The 27,870-nt window shown below is 36.9% G+C and overlaps 1 protein-coding gene across 1 annotated transcript; it reads left to right on the top strand.

Moving 5' to 3' along the window:
* Nucleotides 1-27,808, top strand: LOC117781620 (insulin gene enhancer protein isl-1). The gene is made up of 9 exons (XM_034618404.1): nucleotides 1-275; nucleotides 20,673-20,862; nucleotides 21,815-21,945; nucleotides 22,027-22,215; nucleotides 25,017-25,137; nucleotides 25,205-25,367; nucleotides 25,449-25,664; nucleotides 26,178-26,364; nucleotides 26,429-27,808. Exons 1-9 carry the CDS (start codon nucleotides 131-133, stop codon nucleotides 26,653-26,655), a joined length of 1,569 nt encoding a protein of 522 aa, XP_034474295.1. The 5' UTR covers nucleotides 1-130; the 3' UTR covers nucleotides 26,656-27,808.
* The last annotated feature ends 62 nt before the right edge of the window (nucleotides 27,809-27,870 follow it).

Here is a 27,870-nt window from a genome sequence, read left to right on the forward strand (position 1 = left end):
TGAGGAAAACGCAAACAACAACATTTTTTGCTCAATGCACAGAAATCTTTTGACCGTCTGTTGAGTTACGCTTTTGATTTTTGATTATTCTCAAGTGTTTTGGGTGGTTGCCGGTCTATAAGCCAAATATATGGTAATGGCAGAGATTGGTGGCCATTTGGCTCACCAGCTACCATTGCACAATCACAATCACAATCACAATCAAACTGGATTACAGCCATCGCTGGTGATGAATCATCACCTGGATTTGGATTGTCACGGCCATGATGTGATAAGTAAGTACAGCTAATTACAATATACCAAAATATCCAAATATCCAAGAGATACAATCTCTGTCCACAAATCGGTTCATGCATCACATTCTAATTGCCAAGACAGCCGTCGGTATTTCCCAGTTCTGTCTCAAAACCAGTTTCAAATCACAGTAGCCGGCAAATATCAAACAACAACACTTGAAACTATAGCAAATCTTAAGTTGAATGTAGAATTTATTATTTTTAGCATAACTTGAAGTAACTCGTGCCCTGAGCACAATGAAAGATTGCTTACAGTTACAATATACTTAGAAAAAAATAGTTTTCTAATTATATTAAATTATAATATTACTTTGCTATGTATCTAATTTGTAAAAGTATCACTTTCTCTATAAATACATACTACCTTACATAAATTGTATCTAATTTTCCGCTCTTTATTAGTAAATAACTTCAATTACTGTCGAAATGCTCTCGGTTTTTAGCCATCCAAGCATTTCAGAAAACAATTCCTTTATAACTGATCAAACGAATCATTCAACTGTAGGGCAAACGAACCCAATTACTCACATTACGACTTCATAGTTATCCAGTCATAGAACCATAACCACTCATCAAATCTCGTATCATATACAACTAATAAAGCTATTTAAACGAGTTAATGACTTATTTATGGTCATTGTCGCAGTCAAAAACAAATTAGACAGCAGAACAATGAAAATTTGCAAATTAAATTGCCATTAACCTTTCGAAAATAAAAAATAAAAATAAAGGGAGTTGCACATTTAAAAAAAGTACAAATTTGTCAATTCGGTCAACTGTAACATGAAGACCATATTTTGGGACTGTCATATAATCAAAAAAAAAAAAATGGGATATACCCATATTATGTTTTAAATTAAAAGCTAATAAAATACAAAATACGTTAAAATTACTTTAATTTTTGGGTTAATCCGTGAGCTTATTTGGCAATTTGACAACTCAGTTCAATTTTTAGTTGGTTGCATTATCTATAAGGTTGTAGCATACCACATATGGAACACTTGTGGCATTTGCGATGAAATCTTACTTACTTTTAATTGACAATTTAGGTCAAGGTAGAGTTTAAGCTACTTAGCCGCTATTAAACATGATATAATATACATAATATACAAACATATGTGTTCCAAATTTCTTAAAAAACTTTTTTTAATATGATAAGTATTCTAATAACTCAGTAAACTCAGATTGTAAGGCATTTACCAAGACCTCTACATCAAAACTTCACAAAGATAATATTTAATGCATTTTCGATTTTATATGAAGTCAATCATTACAACTTAAAGCTTCTGTAGTAAATCAAGGTAAAATTGTCGACCTTAGAGGTTAATTAAGATTTATATTTAAAAATGTAATTTGAATTTAAATATATTTTGCTTGCTTGGACTGCTTGAAATTATAAAAGTTAATAAATGCGTTTTAAGAAACACATTAAAATTAATTTATGCTGCTTCACAGGATGCCATAATGTTGATAATGCGTCGTTGAGACACATCTTATATATATAGAATTTAAAGTACTCTAACGCTTTCTCCTGTCGAGCACAATTGAAAGTATTTCAGCTTGATTATCAATAGCCAAGTATCTTGCAATATTAGTCGAGTTGCAGCTCAAGATTGTTAACAGCAATAAGTTACTTTAATCCTTTTTTGGCACAAAAAAAAAAACATTTAAATTTTGTTGTTTTTTTTACATTTGTTACTGTTGAATTTGTGGCGGCATTAACTTAAAAATTATAGCTGTATTTTATTTTAAGTAGAATATAATTTTGTGTCAGCCGCCCAATTAATGGTTGAATGACATTTTAATGTGCCGGACAATTAAAGTGCGCGAATGCAAAAAGCTGATTTATCGCATGCGATAAATGCATTCATTTTGTAGCTGACAAATTTTTCGGCTAGCCGGAAAAGTGTTGACCATATTTTCATACCGTTGAATTTCTAAATTATTTTCATGCATTTTTAAATGCTTGGCAGCATTCGAGTTAACCAAAAGTGTCATTAAAAAATGTCCATGTGTGTGTGTGTGTCTGTTTGTTCGCTACAAAATATATTTTATTTAAATTTTATTTGACGCTAAATTGTGACAAATGTTAGCTGCCAATTTCCTACCCAGACAAAAGACCGCAAAAACACACAGAAAAAAAAAGTAAAAATTATGTGAAAGAGAATGTACAACTAACAGTTACTCAGTATTATTTTGATGGATCCTATGGTTTCAATTTAATACAATATTAAGAGTATAAAGAGGAGAAACTAAATAATAATTTAGTAAAACACATGATCAAAGAGTTTTGGTCAAGAATGCAGATACAATTTATTTATTATAAAATATATTTTATTTTTTAAATGTTAAGTTATGTATCTATTGCTCTAATCTGTTCAATTTAAAACCATTTTTTATCTGTAGAAAGTGTAACACGATGCGAAACGACAGTTTCAAAGTTTTATGTTTTTGCCAAAATAAAAATGAGCAAATGACGAAAAATCATAATCATAAACACGTTGTCCGTGAAGCGCACTGAATAATAAATGAGCCAAAAACACCAGCAACATCAGCGACTAGATAAAACTGCAGATACATTTGTATCAAATAGATACGGGCTTGCTGTACCTATCTACATCTGTCCAAATGCAGCCGCATTGCAATTTCAATTTTAATTAGTTTGCGCTGCGTACACATTAAATATTTAATGCAACTAAATTTTAATTTAAAAACTTTGGCAAACTAAAAGTTTTTCACACCAACAAATAATGTATGTATAGTATACGAAGCTTGCGAACAGTAAACTAACAAAACTACAGGCAAAAACTTATTTCTAGCAGCGTTGAGTTGTGAGTTTTTCAGATTTTTTAGTTGATATTTGAAATGAAAACAATTTCACTTGCCGTATTTTATTTTCATTTTCATTTTTGGTTTTTTTATTTTCTCAACTCGTCTGTCTGTCCGAGTTGCTTTTGTTGGTTTGTTGATTTTGTGCGCCTGTAAACATTTTAATGAGTTTTTCATGTCGCAGGCCCATTGGCTTTCCCCCAAGCTAACTTCCCCCTCACCATCGAACGAGGCACACACATGTCGTTGCCAACTTCTCAAGTAGTCGTTAAATTAATTAAATATAGTAGAAGGAAATATACAAAAGCTGCTCGAGTTGAAGTTTTGTTGACACAGCGCGACACTTTTTTTTCCCCCGAGTGAAGTTTCGCCAATCTTCAAATAAACCAGAAAACAAAAAGCTAAAACTAACTGCGCTGTATGAAAATAAATGACATCCCATCTTCGATATGATAGTTAGACTTTACAATTGATTTATTATAGAAGAAGCACATTACAGACAATCTGAAATGAGTTTAAAGACGATACGACCTTGACCTGCCCAGTCTCTTTATGCAATTAGCATATAATATATATCCTTAAGGACTATGAGTACATTTTTCAATACTAAAATAATTCCTGCAAGTGGAAACAAAAGAAAATATCAATTAACAAATTTGGTTGCATACTTCATGGCGCTTGGCAAATATTTTGTTATTCGCTATGTTTTTGATATTTACCCTTTTTTTCTTTTACCTCTTCATCTGGTTTGTTGGCTGTCTAATAAAATCCATGGTTTTTATGTCAAACTCGTTAAAAATTGACAATTATTTGCGGTCATAAAAATCAAAACGATTTTCATTTTATAGTTTGGCCAATTGGCCTCAAATATTTGCATGCGTGTGCTGTAGTATTGGTGTGTGGAAGTGTGCCCTGTAAATTTGCTTACTATAATTTAATTAAAATTAATTTGATTGAAATGATTCGCAAAATTAATCGCAAGCTAATTTAAATTTGTGAAATGTAAAAAACGTGGCCAGTTGAACAAAAACAACAACCGACAACAACGCTAACAAGTTTTGAAAGTTAATTGTGAAAAATTGACTGGGCAAATGTGCAGGCTACTTAAAAACCATAACAACATAAAAAAAACCGTTGAAATAATTTTACAAATAATTTGTTAAATGACAAAAAAGCATAAATAAAAAAAATAAAAATGTGACTTTAAATGCTTTGCCATAAAAGGCGAAGTTACTTTTGCATAGAGAAGCCGAAGGAGAATGGCACAGAGCTTACGGATGGGATTGCGAGATACAAATGGACAGCTAGATAGGCAGATTAACTACATTCTATATATAGGGTGACTGGCTATATTTATAAAGTGTCGAGCGTGTGACAGTCATAAAGCTCGTGAAAGGCGAATGGTAACAGATTGGCTTCAGTGGCCATAAATGTTCTACACACATCATTAATCGTACATAATTTGATTTTGTAGACGATATAAAAAGTTTCTAAGAGCTACTTATAAAATACTAAATGCATACACGCTTCTTAATTATCTTCTTCTTTTTTAATTTGAGAAACTGTAAACTGGGATGAATATCGCAGAGTAAAAGCTAAATTGTACAGACTTAAATTTGTATACTATAAGCTATATGTAATATGCTTACAGTGAGAATTTATTCTTATTCGCATTAAATTGATGTTTCTATTCAGTCAGTCATCATTAATTTCTTACTGTAATTTTACTTATTTGCTTTCTCTGCACCGTGGCACCAATTTCAGCTTCAACTTAATTTCTTTGCTTTTTTTTTTATCATACGATAACTCATTATCATTTTTGCTTTGGCTAATCAAGATTTTGTCGCGGTTTTTTTTTTGGCGTAAGGTTCTGTCTTATTGTGAGTCTGTTTTTGGTCATCTGTGAACGGAAATTCCAGGCATAATTTTCTAATTTCACAAGTCAAGCAGACGCTCCGAGAGCTGTTAATTAAAGACAGGCTCAAAACGAGCTAAGAAAACAAACAGAAAAATCTCAGTCAACATTTACCTGAACCTCTAAAGTCAAAATCAAATTCTACTTTTGCGTATCTCCTCCAACTGTCTCAATGCTTGTCTGTCTCTCTGTCCTTCTGTCATGATGTCGAATGTCGTAGTCCCTTTCAACACACACACACACACACACACACTACAAATGCATTTCAAATGTGACACCAGGCGCAGGCGCACAGCTGTCTTTTGGGTCTCTGAAATTCTGGGTCGAATCTGGATTCTGGGTCCGGTATGTGAGTCCCCCCGTATCAAGCGCAGACCGCACAGGTTTCAGGCCAACATATTGATCTAGTGCCGGACCCAAGTGCAAAATCAGATAAGCTTCGGTCAGGGTTCTCTGTTTTTTCGGAATTTATGATTTGCGCCTAAATAACTTTATCACCCTAAGCAGACAGCCTGACAGCGGGAGCAGGAACAGAAACGGGAGCGGGAAGTGGGAATAAAACACAGTCCAAAAAGTCAGACAGGATAGCAATATCAAAAACAAAGAATTGGCCGGAAACCCGAAAAAAGCAAACCCATAAAATATAGACGAATTTTTTAGCGAGTGGCGCAAAAATTTTGTCATGTGGGTGTGCCAGTAGACCATTTCGATACCCTATAATCAAAAAGGGTTAACAGTGCATATATTTCACAATTCTTTATATTTATGTCAGTTGAGCATGACAAAATTAAAATACCAAATGGCAGCTTTAAATTTCGTATAATGAAGTTAAGTTAACATACATTCTTATTTAATAAAAAGAAGCGAATTTAATGCATCCTTTAAAGGTTCTTAGCTCAGAAAAGAAAAATTGCATTAGGTAGTCTCTAAAAGAATGAAATATTTTTTTAAGGGCGTTAATATAACAGAAATATAAAAGTGTGCGAAAGCGATTAGTTGTTTAAAGAAGCTCGATAATAAACAAGATTTAAGGTGACATTAAAGATGACTTGAAATTTAAATTATATTTTTTGCGTTATAAATATGTTTAACTTAGGGACACTAAATAATGATTATTTTGTAATTTTTTCAATTGAAAAAATCATTCACTAGTGACTGTAAAAAATCGTGAACTATACCTAAATTTTTCTAAAAACGTAATCTATGCAATTTCACCATGATCTTAAAGTATTTAATTTTCATTATTTTACTCATAAAATAATAATTATTTTTGAGCAAAAAAATAAAACTCAAAATATAATCATTATTTTTACCAAGAAAAATAAAACTCATAGCATAATGATTATTTCCTGAGTTCCACTTCTTTGAATCAAAATTAATAAAACTCATAGCATAATGATAATTTCTTGAGTTTTACAATAAAACTTATAATGATTACAGTCCCTGGTTATTTCTCAAAGTTTGAGGGGTGTCTAAAAGTCTAACAGTACATTTTATTCGAGTCACTTCGTTTAGTGTTTCTATGTTGCACTCCAAGTTGTAAAATATTTAATGCATAAGCTCATAGCTGCAGTTTAGCTCGCTCAGAACTCATGTATCTGATAGATACGCAGCTTAAAGACAAAATTGGTGTTGTGGCCTAATTACTGCAACTGTGTTCAAGTGCGAGTTAGAGTCTGCTGACCTGGGGCTTGGGACCAGGGACCGGGGACCCGGGGACCAGGGGTCTGGGCCACTGGGCATATTAAAGCAGACCGACTATTAAAGTGCAATTAAAATTTGAGCTCTTAAAGTTCAGTCAAGGTGTCAGCGCTTGTCAAAGCCAAACGGGCTACTGTTTGGGGCAGTCTGCAGCCAGGCAAACGAATATTAAATTTCAAAAAGATAAAAAAGAAAACAAAATAAAAGAGCAGCGAGAAAGAGAGAGAGAGAGAGAGAGAGAGGGAAATGCAGGGAGAGGAGCAGCTTGCATTTTGAGTGAGCTGCACATAAATCAACTGATAAATAATGCCAAAATTGGTTTTCGCCTGACCAGGGCTTGTTGCATGCCACGCCCGTTTATCGCGTGTGTTTATGTTTGAATGGCCAACAAGCGAAACTGAAGCAGAACCAACCACCTTAACTGCTGAGCCACTGCCACACTGAGCGGGTTGCTTGTGCCTCTCCAGGCGCTCATTAAACGGCGCCATTTGGCGTCGCATTTCCCGCTGGGATTTTTGGGGCGCATGTTAGTTTTGGGCTGCCGTTTCTGTAGAGTCGGAGCACCCGCTGCGCCATATGACACCTCTTGAAATACATACATATATACACATGTGTGTGTGTGTCTGTGTGTGTGTGTGTGCTCAGGTGCATTCGTTTGACTGTCAGTTGGCCAGCTTGGGAGCTCTGCGTCGCTGTGTGTCTCTCTGCTCTGCTCTGCTGGCGTGTTGCATGCAACGAACTCGACGCTTTAATGGCGTCGCTTTTAAAGCTCTTTTGGGGGGCGCCTTGCAGCACATATGGCTGTCTTGCTCACTCCTACTCTCACTCTCTATCTCTTTTATTTGCCTGACTGTTTTTACGAGTGTCATTTTTATAACCCGCTTTTAATGACTAATTAAGCATGAGACAATAAAAAGCAGCAACAACAACAACAACAATAATGATACAAATACAAAAAAAAAAAAAACAAAGCAATAACGTTCAACAGGATGCAATGAGTTAGATTCTTAAAATGAGAGCAAACCGAGATTTGGTTACATCAAGAAGAAAAGTCGCCGACATCAAGAGTCAAGAGTTAAGAGTCGAGAGACGCCACCGTCTCAATTTGTGGCGTCAGCTGAGTACTCCAAATTTGTATGCAACACTTGAGGCAGCAACAAGGCCTTATAAATATAATAGGCATGACATAGATACATATATCGCATTACAAGAACTACTTTTCCGCATCGATTGCTCGCATTTTCTAATTTACTTTTTACAAGGAGCGAAGAGTACTTGTGTGCAGAGAAAGGGAGAGAGAGGAAGAGAGAGAGAGAGAGAGAGACACTTAGCATGTCGCTTGTTTGTATTGAGAGCTCTTAATCTCAAGTATCGTCTGGGTAGGCCAGACGAGGCTATCAACAGGTTGACCGCCCCACTCACACACACACTCTCTCTCTCTCTCTCTCTCTCACTCACTCGCACTCTGGAAAAGAGCGAGAGAACCGAAGCCGACCGCTTGCTGTGACGACGTCGGACGTCGCGCCGCGGGGCAACTCATTCAAAATTAGAGGTAGTTGAGTCTCGGAACGGAGACAGAGAGAGACAGAGACGGAGGCGGAGACAGAGACAGAGGCTGGCAGACGGTAGCCTAGTCTGGCTAATTACCGTTACCGGCTAATATTTTGACTTGCAGCCAGGATATGGGCCTACTCTGTACCTGCAACAAAATGTGGCTCATTATGTCAGATTGAAATGTTGCCAGACACAACACAGATCGACAGACACAGACAACTGACGCAACTGGCCAAACAAGTTGCACATCTTGTTGCCAACTTGGTTTATGTGACACTTTTCACAGACTCTTTTATTTCGACCATGGCTTATAACTCTTCAACTCACCTCAATTCAAATAAAAACAAAACCAGAATTTATAGAAACAAATAATCTGTGAACGAAAACAACACAATAACAAATATTAAACATAAATCAATGCAAAACTCAAATTCTCTCAAACGGGTTTCAAATTTGCACAAACTTGTTTTAACAAGTTATGTCTGTTGAAAGCTTGTCGAAATATGAATTAAGTTCCTAATATTTATGATATTGACAGTACACAGTTTCAGCATATTGAAAAGAATACTGGGCACAAATTAAAAAAGAATCTGAAATATTTCACATTAGGTGATAAATCTAAATAATATATTTATTTCATTTATATATTTTGAATAACCCAAAACAATTTAATTCAAGAATCTCAATGAATATTTTTGAGGAATAAATTTTGTGTTTCCAGAGTAGAAATATTATATATTTTGTTTTGACATTCTTATGAGTAGATTTTAGGTAATAAACAAAATTTTATTTTTGTTATCGTAAAACTACAGTTATCAAGAAATTTCTAAATAAAATTTATTTGTATTCGCTTTATCAAACTTCTCATGGAAACGGTGATTCATTTAACAATATTTTCTATGATTAAAATGTTTTATGTTTCATCAATCGCTGTAATAATTTGAAGAATTTTTATAAATATTATTAAAAACCTTCCTAGTTACTCGTATAGTAGCTGAATTATCTCAGGTAACTCATTCTATAGCTAGTGAATCAACATTTATAATCTCTTTACAAATTCTATTTATAATAACAATTTCTCATCTTACCATGTTTAATTATGAAAAATAATTTAAACTTAAAACCAGATTAAAGTTAAAATTAAATTGTTAAGCCTGTTCCGGTTTACACTTTCCGAAAGATATTTCGGAAGTTTGCGGATTAAATTTACTTTGCGTTTGTAAATTTAACTCCGATTAAGTAAAAAGCAATCAAAGTTAATGTGCAAAATTTAATTCTATTAAATAAAATGGAAAAGCCTGAAATGGCCCGTTAAAATACAGTTACAGAATTATAGAAATTTCATAATTCATAGAGATGTAGCATTTATAATGTTTTTGTAAATTTTGAATGGCCCTCGAGTTGAGCATAATTTGTAGTACACATGTTTTCATATGTGAGTCTGCTTAAATTCTAGTATGGTAGCTTGACCATCTGTGGTAATGCCTACTGGTAACAAAATGTAGCTCATTATGTCAAATTGAAATGTTGCCAGCTAAGTGAGAAACTCGCTGAACAAGTTGCTGAGACAGAGATTTGCGGATCTGTTCGTAAACCAAAAGGTCTCTTTAAGAAGGGGGGGAAATCGTCGTCTTTATTTTGTGAGGAAGTTCCCTCAACAGCGTTTTGTCGCCTAAGTGGGCAGCAATAAGTCTTCCAACCCAACCGAACCGAACCAAAACGAGCCGAAACGAAACGAATCAAAGAAACGAAGAAGACTGAAGACTGAGGAGTGAAGATTACGACCACACAGCGCCAATGAATCATAGCATCAGGTGTGAGTATGAATGTGAGTGCCTAGCATGAGTGCAACAATAACAACAACAACAAGAACACGAACAACAGTGAGTGCAGTGGACTGAAGTCGAGTGGACCTCGAACAGGACCATAAAGCAGGCCTACTTAAAACGCCATAAAACCAGCAATTTATATACCTTCATTGGCCAACTCGATTCAGTCGCAACTCTTGGACTTGAACTGAGTCTCAATACGGACTTGGAACTGGGCTCGGACTGGCAATCAACGCCGCAGATCCGGCGACAGTTCAGGAACAGTTCGAACATGCCGCTGCGGTGCAATGCTCCTTTGAAATTCAAATTTTATGAAGCTCATTAAATATAAATTTGTCGTTCGTTCGTTTGCCGGACCCAGAGATGCAGATGTAGATGCAGATGCAGAGAGAAGCAACAACAACAGCAACAACAACAACAGACAACAGACAACCTCGACGAGGCAGCCACAAGGCATGTCAATAACAACAACAACAGCTACGATCTGCGGATCGGCTCGCTTGTATACGACACCCAAATAAAATAATATAAATTAATTAACAAAACGAAGCCGAAATGAAGTTAAAATTTGCATGAACAACGCTCAGCCTTTGGCGGCCTCCTTTAAGCCGTTTTGCAGAGAGTCGGCTAAAGCCTTAGCTGACCAAATGAATATTTTGATCCGAAACTTTAGACCTGGCTGCATTTGCGTGCGCGTAATCGACCAGCTTTAACTTTAGACATATAAATATATATATATACAAGTATATATATTTATATAGTTACTTTTACCAGCCATATAAAAGGACCACAATGAGCATCGAGTTGAATCTGAGGCTGAGGCTGACAATGACGGCGTTAAATGGTCAACTCGATCTTGGCCATCAGCCATAAAGCAGCAGCAGCGGCGGCCTCTTTTAATGAGGTCTTAAGTTTTTATAACGGTGCACACACAATCAAACACACACACTCACACTCACACCTATACACACACAATGCGCAATGTGCATAGGAATGTGGCTTAAAGGCACACCTCAGTGTGAGGCTCAAATAATCGCTTAACTAGAGATGAGCACTTGAGAAAGCTTTTAAATTTAAGCATAAGCTTTAAGCAGAAGCACTCAAAAGCTTAAGAGAGCTGTGGAAATTCTTAAAGAACAAAAGTGTGTACCTAAAGTAACTCTTAAAACAGCTGAACAACAAACAGAATAAGCAAACTTCTTATTTTTATTAATTAATCATAACATTAGCAAGGAATGTTAATGAATTTCATAAGTTTTCTACTCAAGTTTTAAACAAAATTGATATAAAAAGTAAAATAAAAGTGATTAGATTTTCATCTATTAACCAAAACATTAGCCAGACTTAATCTTGCCACTTTTACAGTTAATTATAAATCTATTCAACAAAATTTTATGAGAAAATTTTTTTAAAATAATTTAAATTAAAAGTACAATAAATGTGATTTTATTTGGAGCTAATCATAGCATTAGCAAGTCATGAACTTGATAATAAACTAATTAATTTGCAACGTTTTGTCGTAAAGTTAAGAAATTATTATTTATATTAAAAATAAAATATTTAGTAAATTGACAGTATTTCAGTCAGTCAAAATGTTGAATTCTTTATATAGAGAAGTTTCACAAAACAAATTACTGTGATATTTAAAAAGGTTTTTTTACACATTTTTGCATTTATAAATCCATTAATTATTCTTGCCTCTCGCTTAAGAATTTAGCGGCATACTTGACTCCTCTCTAGTTGCAAGTTTTGTAGTATTTGCAGCATTCAACTGATATTTTGCCGACTGCAGCAAGTATGTTGCTAACGCATGTTGCATGCTGCACGTGCAGAGAGGGCAGCAGATGGTCTTGGCAACACGGCCAACACTACAATACAAGAACAGCAACAGCAACAGCAACAACAACAACAACAATCGCAAGTGCAAAAGGTGCGCGCATGCGCAACAACAACAACAACAAGAACAACAACAAAAATGTGAACATCCCCGAGACCCAAAATGCAAACAAGGCAACGTTGTTGTTTCCACAAACTGACAAGAGGGGAGTATGAGAGTGAGGGTCACGGCTTGATGGAGAAAGGAGGGAGGGAGGGAGGGAGGGGGAGCTGCTTTGCTTTCCTGGCCATGTTTGCGCAATATTTGCGACAAATAAAGCATAAAAACTGTTAAAGTTCACACGCGTCAGGTCAAATATTTACACAAGCCGCCTGCCATGGAGAGCAAAAACAACAATTCCAACAACGAAAAAAGCAACAACAACAACAACAACATCGACATCGACAAATGCAACAATGTATTCAATTCCTTTTTTTTTTTTTGTGTGTGCCACACGCAAATCCACAAATCTTCAAGTCACTTTATCGCGGCCGCAAAGCAAAACTGTTTGGCTAATTAGTTTGGCTAATGCCAAATGCTTTTATGATAAAAATACGCAGAGAGAAAAAATAAATACGAAAACAAAACAGAAAACAGAAAACAGTAAACCGAAAACTAGTTGAAAATGTAAATGTTTTGGGGCGGCCTGTCAGCATTTGCAACATGTTGCATGCGGCCTTAAAAGGTTAAACTGCATTTTGATTTCCAATTTGGATATCGAATTTGTATTTGAATTTCAATTTGTTGTTTAGCTTTAATTGCTTTTCTTTATACACAATACGAGTATTTCGCCTGCCACCAAAAATTTGACGTGACGCACAAGTTGAGGCACAAGTTTTGATGCTGAAGTTGGAGTTGAAGTTGAAGCTGAAGTTGAAGTCGAGTCTCAACTCGAGACTTGACGTTAATTTGACACTTTTCGAGTCCATTTCTGACGCTGAGCCGTCAGTATTCAAAAATTGAAATTGAAATTGAATTGACGGCTTTCTCTCTGTGAACCTTTTCTTGTCTTTTGTTGGGTCGTTTACTTTTTTGGGTCGCAGTCGATGTGACGGCGCCTTTTTGGCCATTGGCGACACTTGTGTTAAAACACCATAAATAAATGTCGTGCGCTTATCAAATGCACACACACACACACAGCACACACACAGCACATACACAACACACACACAACACACACACACCCAGATCCTTGCGTCGGCGGTTGGCCAAGACAAATGCGTTGTCAACGCAACCTGCCTAATAACCCATCATGATCATCACTTAGCCCGCGTGTCCAAGACTCTCTCAATGTTGTTGTTGTTGTTGCTGTTGCTGTTGCTGTTGCAAGCCGGTTGTACAAGAAGCTCAGAGGAGCTCAGGCTCCGACACTATCGCGTCTTGTCATCTGTCTGCGCGCCAAGCAACACGCAACACGGCAACACGGCAACAACAACAGCATCCAGAATAGCAGTCAGAACTCAGTTGCAGTTGCTTCGTCGTTGCTCGTCGGCATTTTGTTTCGCAGTCAACACACACACACACACACACACACACACACAAAAAGGTCATTTCCGTTGCTGCCTCAAATATCTCTCTCTCTCTCTCTCTGCATGCATGTGTGTGTGTCTGTGTGTGTGTGTGTGTGTGTCTTCTTGGCTGGCATAAATTGTGTTGCAGGCCCATGTCCATTTTGAGTCCAGGCACTCTTTGATGTCGCGGCTTTGGCAGCTTCTGCCGCGCTTGCTGCATGTCTCGTATTCAAATTTGGCTTCAATAAAACGACAGTCAACAACAACGACAACAACAATACTGCCAACATACAACAACAACAGCTTCGATCGGCCAATACGAAATTCAAACACTTCAAAGTGACTGCAGCCGGCGGCTTCTTTTGGTTTCTTCTCGTCTTTCTTCTTTTTTTTTCTTGTCTTTCATTTCTTTTTTTTTTTTTTTGTATTTTGGAATCGCTTGTATCGATCGAGTCGATTGATTCGAAATCGTAGCCAATTGTTCATTTCTGTTATATTTATATTGACTGCGTCTTGGGATTACACACATTTGAGATGATCCTCAAACGCGTGACATGAGCATTTCTGTCTAATTTCATGAACAATGGAATCAATCAAATTGAAACACAACATATATTCTGAATAAAAGAAATTAAAAAAAAAAATTTACGAGAATTCGCCTTATAATATTCAAATTATTGCAAACTATGATAAAAATTTCATAGAGTGAAATAACAGCGAACCTCGTTTTACATTTATAAAAACTCACTATCACAATGTGAACATATAAGATACAGAGATGATAAAAGGAACACTTTGACTTTGGGGCTTAAATAAGTGTTAAATAAAAGTGTGCAATTTATGAGATCTAAAAGTGTCCACGGAGGACATGTAAAAAAACATTCAGAAAGTGAAAAGTTGTATAGAATAAGGATACACATGAAAATTAAGCGAGAGATAGTATTAATCAATGTTAAATAAGATTAAAAATTATACTATTGTGATAAAGTGACCATGGATTACATATATGGGAAGAAAACAAGGAGAAAATGTGATAAAGGTAGATAGACATGATAACTAAGCCAGATATACTTATGCACAATGCACAGCAAACATATAAAAGTAACCATGGAGGACTTTAGGAGTGATAAACAAGATAATTACGATATGGTGATGAATATTCTTGTAAAAAAGTCAGAAAGTAGTACAAAAAATAATGTTTAATGAGATGAGCACGCCATATTAAAATAAATAAATGAAAGTAATGCATTAAAGTGACACTGGAGGACATGTATTTTTGGTTAACAAAGGAAAATGCGAAGATGACAGACAGAAGAGTGTTTAATAAAAATTATGTTAATATTTATGCAACCATGGAAATAATACATATACGATAATTAAGTGAGTAAATCTAGCATGTGAAATAAATATACTCATTTTCCTTTATTTTCCCATCACTTGCAATCCCTTATAATCACGTGACCATCTCTAGTTTTACATTTTACTCTTTCGTTTCATCTGCTTCTTCTTTGTGTGCATTTGTTTTTGTTCCCCCAATCGGAATGCTCTTTGGTGTTTTGTGTAATTAATTAGGCAAATTTATAAATACAAACATACATATGTGTACGTATGTATGTAAATATATATATGTGTGTGTGTGTGTGGATATGTACAAAGTATATTTATGGAGCGGTCAGTTGTTTTTGATGTGGCCTATAGCTAAATGAAGATTACGTTGTCATTGTCCAAGCAACTGCACTTAATTAAGCCAACTTAAGACAGACAATCAGCACGATTGGCACTGCAGAAACCCCAAAATTGCAACACACAGCGAGAAAGAGGAGGAGAGGAAGAGAGAAAAAGACAGGAACACAGACAGATAGAGGGGCCACATAATTGATAGGATCCAGCGAGCAGAGTCAGACAAACAAATCAAAAGCCACAAAGCTTCCTTCCACACAAAAACCCAGTGACCAGAGCTGAACAGACAGACAGAGAGACAGATAGTCAGAGATACAGAGAGACAGTCAGAGAGAAGAACAGTAAAGGGAAGTACACAGCCCACGCAGCAGACCAAAAAACAATGGCCAACGAATGTTGCCTAATCAGTGGAGAACGAGCTAAAGCCTGGGTGAATGGATGGATGGATAATGCAGAAAGAGACAGAGAAAGAGAGAGAGAGAGAGAGAGAGAGGGAGAGGGAGTACAGAAGAGACTGAGGTAACGAAGGCAGCAGCAGCAGGATGAAGGCTACGTTTCGTATCTACAAAATTGATGAGTCTGTCAAAATGTGAATTCGAGAAATCGAAATCGACATCGACAGCGAACTCAAAATCGTCGGTCGATTCGTTCATTCGGCACGTGTTCCAAGCGCTGTTGCTGTCATCATTAATTTTTTAAGCGTTTCGCTTTGCAGGTAACCAAAAAACAACACACACAAAAAGGAAATTGAGCAACACAAGAGAGAAATAAAAATCGGTTCGCGTTATTCCTGGAAAAATGACAAATTTTCGTAGAAGTCACGCGGCAGCAATCACAAAATTTCATAGTTGTCGTTGTTGTTGTGGGAGACTTGTATCTTATACAAGAGTATCTTGTATCTTGTATCTGGTGTCGCCTCTCGTATTTTTTTATGAGCATGTGAAATTCCTATTTTGGCGGCGGCACTTGCTTTTCAACTGTCAGTGACTGCGCTTTGTATTTCATTCAACAAATGCGCCATAAATCAAAAGGTAGTCCCCTCCCTCCCCACCAAACCTCCACCACAGATTCAGCACTCTACAGAATCCAGAGAGAGAGAGATGCACAGTGGAGACCCTCAATACCCAAACACAGAGACTTAAACAGTAGTTGCTTTTGAAATCGCGCGCATATCCGCAGAGCTTCCATAATTTTGAACCTCGATGGGAGCTGAGCTGCTAAACTTAGGAACAGCAGGAGCAGGAGGAGCAGGAGGAGAGAGGCTGCCTCTTGCACTCTCGCATGTACCTGTATCTTATCGATGCTTTGCATTTTGCATGTTGCTGTTGTCGACAACAACAACATGTCTGCAAAAATTGATACTGCAGCCAAGGAGGAGGCTGAGAACAGCCATTGCAAAACTGGTTGCTTCTTTCTTACTTTAAACCACCACCCCCCACTCTCTCCGTCTCTGTATCTCTCTCTCTCTCTCTCTCTCTGTCTCTGCAACATTTTTGCCCAGTTCGATTTTGGCCTTTTGAAAGATTGCCGACTTTGATAAGCAGCTGCCGGTTAGCTGCACATCTCTTACCATTTTGGCCACGTTTTCCTTTGGTGGGCGTTCATTATGCGCTGTGATATGTTTATTGCCTGGCTTCAGTCTGTCAACTAGACAACAGCTTACGTCTATCCATCAAGCTGTAAGCTCTCTCTCTCTCTCTATCCCTCTCTGTATGTATCTCTCCCTCTTCATCGGCAACTACATCTCCTGCTGCCTCTGGACACGAGCGAAACGCGTGTAATTAGATAAAAACACTTAAACGCGCAAGATACTCGTACTTATTCAGATACGAAATCTTCTCATTGCTGTAGCTTGAAAAAATCTTCAGATACTTTCAGCTTTTTTTTTTAACTTTGTCTTAACGACAAGTTATTAACCTAACGACAAATCAGTGCTTTGGTTAAATTTTGTTTTAATTTTTTAAAATTAAATACAACATTTTGAAGAAAATTCGTTTAATAGTACGAAGTATAGAGCAAGATTGCGCGGATTTACCAGATTTACCCCAAACTTTATACACAAAAAATTATATTATTTTCTCAATTTTTTAATAAATAAAGATCATAAGTGGTTATCACAACTCTACTACTTAAAAATCATACGTTTTTAATTAATTAAAGTATCTTGAGATACTTTCAGCTTTTTTTAACTTTGTCTTAGCGGAAAGCTATCAAACTACCGACAAATCATAGCTTTAGATAAACTTAACACTAGGAATTTTTTTTTAATTAGGAATCTACAATATTTTGAAAAAAATTCGAAAAAAAAGCAAGATTGCGGCTGATTTACTTTATACACAAAGCATTGTAGTACTTTCTCAATTTTTTTTCAATTTAACTTAATTTTATTTAAAACAAAGATCACAAGTGTTTTTTATACTTCTACTGCTTAAAAATCAAACGATTTTAATTAAAAAAGTATGACAATGATGTAATGATTTTTTCCCTTCCTTCGAGTTTATCTCTATCTCTCTAAAAACAAAGTCGTATTGAATGGCAAGTGTCAAGTACTCTTTCGATAAGTGTATGATAATATTGCTTACGAGGAAAGGTTCAAGAGCATTCAGCAGTCAAAGGGTGCGGCCATTTAAAATTTAAGCACAACCAAATATAAAACTTTAAGTTTAAGCCAAGATCATGGCAATAACAACAACAACAAGAAGGATGGCAATAACGTGTTGTCATTTGTTGCTGTTGTCAGTTGTTTAATTGAAAAAATTATAGCTAAAAAAATGGAAAGACATGGAAAAATGACACGCAGCTTGCAAATGCTGCAAAATGTTGCAAATGTTGCCGCACGTTGCTCGTTAAAAGTGAAAAAGCCGCAACAGCCGCATGTGCCACACCTCACACACACACACACCCACACACACACATACGAAAAGCGTCCGCTTGCCGCAGTGGCAAGCAAAAATTCATAGACGACAAACATGAGACGAAAATTGCATTTTTGCCGGTGCTACTTCCCAACCCACACCACCCCACCCCACTCCACCCTTACTGTAACCTACCCCTTTTCCCAATCCCGCCAGATAAACAAAAAGTGTGCCGCAAAAAGCGCCGAAAAACGAAAAACGAAAAATCGTGCAGACCACGACGCGCCAAATGTTAAAGCCAACCCCCCGCGGCAGCAACCCCCATCAATTTTGGGGCGGTTTGGGCCGTACAACATGCAAAAGATACGCCGCAAAAGCGGAAAGACCCCCGCTACAAACCTCGAACCCCCTCGACGCCACTGCCCAAAAAAAAGATACAAAACTCAGTCAGCGCTGGAGTTGCGCTTAAATTCCCATTACGAAACGTAATGGTTGCGGTGTGTGTGTGTGTGTGTGTGTGCGTTTGTTAGGGGGGTGTTTTATTTGGGGGCCAAAAGAAAAATGAAAACGCAGTGCGCAGGATCATTAAGGCAGACAAACACCTACACACACACACAAACACACCCATACACACACACACCACACACACACACCACACACACACAGAGGCAACAAACAATGAATGCGAAATGTCAGTCAGCTAAAGATACGCAGCCTGGAAATTTATACAAAAGAAGCTGTCCAAAAGCGACAACGGGAGCAACAACAACAACAAGAAAACCAACAACAACAGCTCAAGCAATAACAACAACGAGGAAGAAGAAAAATGGTGGCCACGCACACACAACAACAACAAATGACTTACTATATAGGGTAGCTTTATATTCAGCAAAGAGCGCGTGCGAGCGAGAAGAAGCGAGCGAGGAAATGAGTGTAAGCGTGAGAGAGAGTGCGAAAGAGATATGAACAGAAAAAAGCGCACATGCCACGCAAAAAGGCAAAGGCAAAGACTGAAACTTGAAGCTTGTAGCTTTGAGCTTGAGGGCTGCTGACGAAGGCCGGCTGCTATGAGAATGGGAACGGGAGTGAGGGAGTCTGAGAGGGTGTAAGGAGGCAGTACATGGAAGTAAATGCTGGCGTCTGAAGTGCTTGAAGCATTAAAGCAACAAATACAAGCAAACGCGAAAACCAGGCGAAAAAAAACACGCCGAAAAAAGAAAGACAACAACAAAGGGAAAACGACAAACGGGCAACGGCAGCAACTTGTCTGCTCCGCCTTTATAAATAATTCATGTGCAGAGGCAGCGAGTGCGAAAGATACGCAAGATACACACACACAGGCACTCGCACACACACACACACACACTCACCCAGCAGCCGCTGGCAGATACAGATACAACAAACCGAGATACGCAGCCACGTTCAAAGATACAAAAAAGAGGAAACAACCATAAAGCTTCGTGTGTGTTTCGCTCTCACTATACATATATATATATATATATATATATATATATATGTGTGTGTGTGTGGCACAACGAAACATTTAAAACGTGCTAAACGCGCGTCAAAGTTTTTCTTAATTTTTCAACAGGCAAAAACTTTTTTCCATTGCAAAAGTTTTTTTCTTCTTTTTTCTTTTTGCGTACTTTTGCCAAGGATTACATCGGATGCTGAAGACTTTTGGGGTGCAGGGAGCAGTAGGGGAGCACTGTTACTGCCACTCGTACATAATGTGGCAATGATTGCATTGATTTTTCTCCTTTTTTTGGGGGCTGAGCACCCAACCCACGACGTTGAAAACTTTTACCCAAGTCGCAACTTAAATACTTGAAAATTGTGCGCCGCTTGGCAGATTTATGAATTTTTCAAATGTTTTCTGAAAAGTTTTCCTGAAGTCGCTGCCTCGGTTTATTTGATAACAGTTTGTTAATTAGCGCCATCTTTGTTTTCCTACTTTCTTCTTTGTTTACAATTATTTTTAGGATACATAATTGGCAAAATGTGCAGCGCCAGCTTCATGTAAAACAAATCAGCAGATTAAACACGTCAAGCGATTTAAAGTCGCCTTCAATTGCCGTCGGCAGATCAAATTTATTTATAATTTTTTCATACAATTTTAAAGTCTAATTCGTAAAAGTAAATTTAAAAAATTATAATTTTCTTAGTTTAAAAATTGATAGCTGTAAATCAACAGGATTTAATAGAAACCTATGTATACATAGACTACAAAAAGTAAAGTAGTTTAAAATCGGGTTTGGCATTTTGGAAAACTAATGAATAATGTAAGATCAATTCTAAAAAAAAAAAAAATATTATAACATAGAGAAAAAAAGTTGTTTTTTGTCAAATGTGGCCTCATATGTATCAAAAATAGTTGGTGTATTGGGGGAATCTGGTTGTTATTTCAATTTAATATTTTAAATAACATTTTAAAAGTTTTCCATGATCATAACTGTTATTTAAATTGGCACTGTTAAGTGTAACAGCTCCTGTTAAATATACAGCTGCTTAGTGTGCGAGTGCCATAGCAGTTAGCTAATCAACTGCAGCTGCAACCGCAGCTTAAATTTAAAATTTAAATAGAAATTTAACCGACTTAACATTATTATTTTCTCTTTTTTCGCAGAAAAACAACGTTTGTCGCATTGTGTGGGCTGTGGTGGTCAAATACACGATCAGTATATACTGCGCGTTGCCCCCGATCTGGAATGGCATGCGGCGTGCCTAAAGTGCCAGGAATGCAGGCAATTTCTGGACGAGAGCTGTACGTGTTTTGTGCGTGATGGCAAAACCTATTGCAAGCGTGATTATGTTAGGTAAGTGTCTTATAACAATAGATCCAACTTGATCTTAACTTGTAAAATAAAGTATACAAATTGTTAATGTCAGGGAATTGTTACGAAAAAAAGGAGCTAAGTGTCAAAATATAGTTACTTCAAAAACTTTAATTAATACAATACTAAGCAAGTTAAGACACTTGTAAGCAACTACCAAAAACAGAAATAAAGATCTAATTGTAATAATCAAAATATTAGCTGGGCATTAAAATTAATTATTAATTTTTCACAATAAATTTAAAAACATTATTAAACATTTTTTACATATTTATTTAATTATGATCTTATTGTAGTATAATTAGCTAGCTGACAACTTTGATACCCTACACACGCGCTGTGTAGATCATTTATTTTTTTTTGTTGAGCTGATCATGCGCTTGGCCTTTTGGAATTGTAGCACAGTCGACACTTGTTGGCCATGTTAATTAGATGGAGCATGCCAACGGATATTTAAGGGGGTAACCGTAAGCACATTCTAAACGACAGCTGTGAGTCTCACGGGTTTCATCATTGCTAATATATATGACGTGCAATAGGGTTTTAATAGTCAGTTGACTGTTGGCTTATTTGTTAAGAGTACGCGATTAGGGGAGGGGGAGGGGTAGATGGAAGCTTCGTCCAACTACTCGTATTTGTCATGCAAATCTTTGAATAATTGATTAGCACTTGCAAGGCTATAAATTAACACTTTACTTGCACAAATGATTGATGCTCGCTGCGGTCGGCACAAAAGACAGTTGCTGTTTATTTTTGTTTATTTGTTGTATTTTTTATTATTTATTTATTTATTTTCTTATTTTTGATGTTATTCAACAGTCATAAACAAGAGGCGGTAAGCACTTGAACTCATTCAAGGCTATTTACACACATTTACATACTATATATATTAGCTAATCATGGGACCAACTCTCTTTCTCTTTCTCTCATTCAGGTTATTTGGTACAAAATGTGATAAATGCGGTAACTCCTTTAGCAAAAATGATTTTGTGATGAGAGCCAAAACGAAAATCTTTCACATCGAGTGTTTTCGTTGTTCAGCGTGTGCCCGACAACTGCTGCCAGGTGTGTAAATGCCCCACACACTTATCTTAACCCTTAAATAATCATTTATACTAATATTGATTTATCTATCCTATCATTTAGGCGATGAATTCGCGTTACGAGATGCGGGCGCCTTGTACTGTAAGGAGGATCACGATGTGCTCGAGAAATCATCGCAAAGTAGTCTAACATCATCATCAGTGGAGAGCAACAACAACATTAGCAGTAGTAATAACAACAATACAAATCATAGCAATAATAACCATTCCAGCGAATTGGGTTCAATGTCAGGTGAGTGGCATTAAGATGTTTACGACTATGAAGTACATATATAAATATACATACCCTCTTAATTAGCTCAAGTGCAATTTCACTTAAGCACGAATTGACTTTACGACTTCGAAAAAGGTTGTTTTTCGAGTAGTCAAGAGATGCCTTCTTAGAAGAGTTCTTTGTTTGGCAAAGGAATGCTTATTTTGATTAAGCATAGAGATGGGATCTAAAAGTTTTCGTTACCTTGAGTTTTTAGATAAGAATTGGATTATTACTATCCACAAAAAAAGAACCTGCAGCTTAGACAAATACTTACCAGGTTGCGCATTCTAAGAATCAATTCCATCTATACTTTTTCTCAAAAATATTTACCGAATTTCTAAGCCAAGCTGAAAATCTTAAAATTTTCTATAAATTATTAACTTTATAAGAATTTATTTATTATATTTAAAGTATTTCAATTTGCTCTAGAATAGTATTTAAGCCAACTTCTTAACCCGTTTTTTCTCGTCTTCCAATTCAAACTTTAAACTTTTCCAAAAACTATTTATCTTAAATACTGTTCTATTTATTTCATTAATAAAAATATATATATAGTAAGATACACACACAGCTCATCTTGAATATATTTGTATTCATAAACCGTCTACCAATTAGTGCTAATTGCATTAGACCCCGCGGGTCTTTGAGTTAACTGGGCTTATTGCTTGGCCTACTTATTCGCATACATTGCAATTGCATCCTAATTAGGCTAAATAGCTTTTAACTGAAAGAGAGAGACAGTGGGTGGGAGAGAGAGAGGAAGCGTGACTAGGTCGGCAATACAAAGGGTTGCGGTCGTGTTTTATTCTTAGAAAAACAGCGTTACATCCTTGTAAGCGGTAGAGTGTCAATAGAAATCGGCAAACGTCAAACGTCAAACAATGTACGACAATTGTCAAACCATATCGTCAACATAATCTCATTGTTTAACCTGTTGACGGGGACGGAGAGAGGGAGAGGGAGAGAGGAGACGATGCAGTCGAACAACCCAACAGACCTTATCAACATGCGGCGGTCTTGTCAAAGTCAATGAAGCTCGTGTGCGGGCTCCACACAGAAAGAGATAGCAGCACTGTTAAAGAGAGAGCGATATGATGTCTAATAGTTTGGCCGCGAATTCGCAAAAGGTGTCAGGTGGCTGTGGAGAAGTAGAAGGAAGTTGAGGTGAAGGAGAAGGGAGGACAGCTGCCAGCGTAAACAATACTCAAAGTTGCATTGAAGCATTCAAGCGGACAAACATTGACAACTTCTTGGGAATTGTTTTTGTTTGAGTGAATCAACGTTGGATCTGGAATCTGACTGGGGATCTAGCTGTGGATCTCTGTATCTGCGGATCTCTCTCGCAGCGCCTGATCAATCGGCGTCTCAGTCCATGACAGTCATTCATAGGTTTCCACTTGTTGTTGTGCCTCTGTTTGTTCTCTACTCGAATACGGCACGCAGCACATTCGAGTGTTTGCCAAACTGCGGCTCTTTGATGTTAACAGTTCCATCGATAGATCACTTGGTAGTTCCATAGTTAGTTTATTTGCTGGTTCCCTTTTTTCGAATATTAATTCCATTTTCAGTTGCTTAGCTAGTTCTATAGCAGTTCTGTCAGCTCCAAAAGTATGTATATATAATTTAAAGTTACGGTTCACCACCAAATGCATTTCTAATTTCATAGCTAGTTCCATACCTTGTTCCGTTTGAAGATTCCTTACCATTTCAGTGTCTATTTACTCTGCAATTTTCTTGTCGCAACATTTTCACAACTAGTTCCACAAGTTTTAAATCCTTTCAAAATCTAAAGCAGAGTTTTTCGATTCTCTTGACATCTCTTTAATTTGTGTAAGAGTTTTGCTAAATTGAAAACAAAAGAACTGCTAAAGAGTGAGATGTAGACATATGTGTTCTACTCTTTCCACTTTATTTTTTTATTTTTTGGGCTGCACCTTCAAACGAAACACCGCACCTAAACAGGAAAGAGATAGGAATCGCGATCGATCGGCGCTAGCGCTGCTTTTTATTCATCGATGCGATCGAAATTAGATAACGATAACAAGTTGTCGCGAGTGTTGTGAAACACGACTTAATTACGAACCACGAACCATGAATTGCGAACCGCAGACCACGAATCACGAACCATTCCCGTGCCTCGAAGCATTCCAATTACCAGACCAGACTCTTTGATCTCCAAAGCAGTGGTGACGGGGAGGACAGGAGGAAAGGGGAGGGAAAAACGGGGACAACGCTATTTTTGGGTGACATTGGAATTCGCCTCTAGCGGGCAATTTATCAACGTGAACTTCAAAGCGAGTGCAAAAATAGCAAAATGATTGCGAATTGACAAACGATTCTTTGACTTGCGAGTTGTAAGAAACAGAAATCGATATGTAGATCCGATGTGTGTGTCACTTATTGAAATAAAATTCCTATGTAAATATACATATATCGAAATTACAATTTTAATTAAAATCTTTTTAAAATTTTGCAGAATTATCCTTATTGTTATCATTTTTTTTTGTAAGAAAACAAGAGTTACTCTGTGATTTGTATATTAAAATTTAAATAAAAATTTTCTTATCATAGCATTTTAATTCAGTTTGAGAAATGAAACTTGTTATTGATATATTTATGATTGGAACACCCCTTACAATAACAGGTGTATCCCATTTTTTCGCATTCATATACACGAACATAGGCCCCTTTCTTGATTATTTTAAACCTAAAACTCTTATTTGCGATCCTTACATACAACTCATTAATCTTCTTTTTTGCACTCATGTCTTTGTCAGATTCTGGCAGCGAATCGGGCTCACATAAAAGTATTAGGGAAAAGCGTCCCTCGGGTCCATCGGATGGCAAGCCGACGAGAGTGCGCACCGTACTCAATGAAAAGCAGCTGCATACGCTGAGGTAAGACCCAGAAATGTAATAAATTCATATATATTTAACTATAAATGCAACTCTATATTCGTTTTAGAACCTGCTACAATGCTAATCCGCGACCTGATGCACTCATGAAGGAGCAACTGGTTGAGATGACCGGTCTGTCACCTCGAGTCATACGCGTCTGGTTCCAGAACAAGCGCTGCAAGGACAAAAAGAAAACCATACAAATGAAACTGCAAATGCAACAGGAGAAGGTACAAATTATAATTGACAAAAATGCTATCCCAACATGCCATCAACATCTATTAATTCAGTTCTTCTTTGGTGTTAATCAGGAGGGTCGCAAACTGGGATATGGCGCCATGCAGGGTATACCAATGATTGCCAGTTCGCCGGTGCGACATGATTCACCATTAAATCTGCAGGGTCTGGATGTGCAGACATATCAACCGCCATGGAAAGCCTTAAGCGATTTTGCCCTGCATGCCGATCTGGATAGCAATGGGGCCATCAATACGCATACGCCTGCATTTCAACAGCTTGTCAATCAGGTGAGCAATCTCACAGTTTAACAGGGTGCTAGGGTACAAATTATCTGTCGGAATTTAAAAATTAATGAGATTGAAGATAGTCTTCTTTTGGGATTGAGTTTCCATATGAAATAAAACCACTCTTCATCTTCAAACTGTCAACACGGTATTATTTTTATGAAATTTATATATTTCTAATTAACATTTAATTAAAAGTCAATTTAGCACCTTCTTATCTAGTATTATTGAGTGCTTAGACACATTAAATTTGTTATGTTTAATCATACGCGGATTGAAACTAAATTATTTATATTACAAGTATAAAATCTAAATACACATCGCCGCTATCAAACTTTCTATTCATGCTGAATTGTTTTTTTTTTTTATATTTATTGATTTGCAATCGGTTTTAAGTTTAGAAAAAAATGCAGCTATCCATAATTACATGAACTGGAAAGAATATATGCTGGGAGATTATATTTGTTAATATTAAAACTGAATAAATGAAATACAATTTTGATCATCCTTTTGCAGATGCATGGCTATGATTTGAATGGAATGCCAGTGCTGCCACCGCATCCGCCGCAGGGACCACACCCACCACCGCCGGGGCAACAAATGAATGGGCCGCCTGGGGGCAGCAGTTTGGACTCGGGGATAACGTCGCACCATCATCCGGATAGCACAGACTCGTACGTGACCTACCTGGAGAGCGATGACAGTATGCAAGGCAGTCCATAGACAAAACGTACCGAATCTAATCTCAGCTTCTTTTGTTGCTCCAGAATCCAAGCTGGCGCTGACGCCATCGTCCTCGTCATCGGCATCGGCAGCCACATCGATCTCATCGCCACCGTCATCAACAGCTGCCGGTGGTCTAGGCGTAGGTGGTGGGGTGGGACTAGTAGGCGTAGGAGTGGGCGTGGGCGTGGGTGGTGGCAATCAGTCGGCAACGGAGCAGCTCATGCAAATGCTACAGAAAGTTACCGGCTCGCCGGCATCAGTCCTCTGAGCACAAGCCCAACTTTGTCAGCTGGCGAGGATACAGATGCAGATACAGATTCACATACAGATGCAGATACACATACAGATACATATACAGTTACTGATGCTGCAGCTGCTGTAAAACAGCGTAAACAGCTCACGGGCTTGTGCAATGTGGCGAAGCTTTTGCGCAATTTTCTCGTCTCGTTTTTTGATTCGGTGCCAAAAATAGTCTGTAGGCCATTGGCTGGCTTTAATCTGGGTCTGGCCAGGCTCTACCTCAGCACCCAGCACCCAATCTTATGCCACTCCCCCTCCCCTGTCTCTGCCTCTGCCTCTGGCTTATGTGCAAGAGGGCGGGAACGGTGGCGGGTTTCGGTACAGAAACGGAGACAGGCAGTTGTCAGTTTCAAGTTTCATTTTGCTGTTTCTTTGTTATGTAATATACATTTTTGTTGTTCATTTTCGAATTAAATTAATTACACAAAAACAAAAAAAAAGAATGCTCATACACTTGAAAAGTTTTAACAATAATTTCGCATTAAAAAAGCTCGTCAAGGAGGGAATTTCATTCAACACAAATTGTACATAACTTTTATATATAAACATATACATATATTTTCATTAAAAATGCAAAAAAGAAATCGAAAGAAACAACCACACAAAATTCATAAGCGTACATAAAAAAATGAATAAAAAATTCGAGAAATTGACTATAAACAAAAAAATTAAATAAAATCATCGTGTGTATCATATGGTATATATTAATATATATACGGCAAAGTAAAGTAAACTATACAAAAAACGAACTTGGCAAGTTGTAAATCGAATTAACGGAAACATGTTCATAAGTTCATTGAATTGTATTGCGAAACACAAAAATGCAAACAAATGAAACGTATATAAGTGAGAAACTGTAACTAAATCTAGACTTATTTGTTAGTTTTTTTAATATGTATTTCCATTAACACAAAGAGTAAATAGAAAATAAAAATAAATCGAATGCAAATTGTAAGGGAGCGAACGTACCAAGGATGTTTATAAATTGTTTCGTGAAACAACTAATGTATTTTCAATAATATTTAACTAATATTAATAATAAACAGTGCATAAGTAATTTTAGTAACTATAGAAAATGTTTAAATGAAATTACAAACGAAAATAAATAACAAAAATCATCATTCACTGCGTTCTTGTCATTTTATTAATTTTCAATTTTTAAATATGTGCGCGCACCCACTTG

The sequence above is a fragment of the Drosophila innubila genome, assembly GCF_004354385.1.
Source record: "Drosophila innubila isolate TH190305 chromosome 2L unlocalized genomic scaffold, UK_Dinn_1.0 4_B_2L, whole genome shotgun sequence".
In the NCBI taxonomy this organism is placed as follows: Eukaryota; Metazoa; Arthropoda; class Insecta; order Diptera; family Drosophilidae; genus Drosophila; species Drosophila innubila.

What these genes read in the sequence shown, in the direction of transcription:
- LOC117781620 (XM_034618404.1), top strand. Translation starts at nt 131, where the DNA reads ATGGTAATGGCAGAGATTGGTGGCCATTTGGCTCACCAGCTACCATTG. An exon ending in TCACGGCCATGATGTGATAA is followed by an intron (nt 276 to 20,672) that starts GTAAGTACAGCT and finishes CTTTTTTCGCAG; the next exon opens with AAAAACAACGTTTGTCGCAT. An exon ending in TGCAAGCGTGATTATGTTAG is followed by an intron (nt 20,863 to 21,814) that starts GTAAGTGTCTTA and finishes TCTCTCATTCAG; the next exon opens with GTTATTTGGTACAAAATGTG.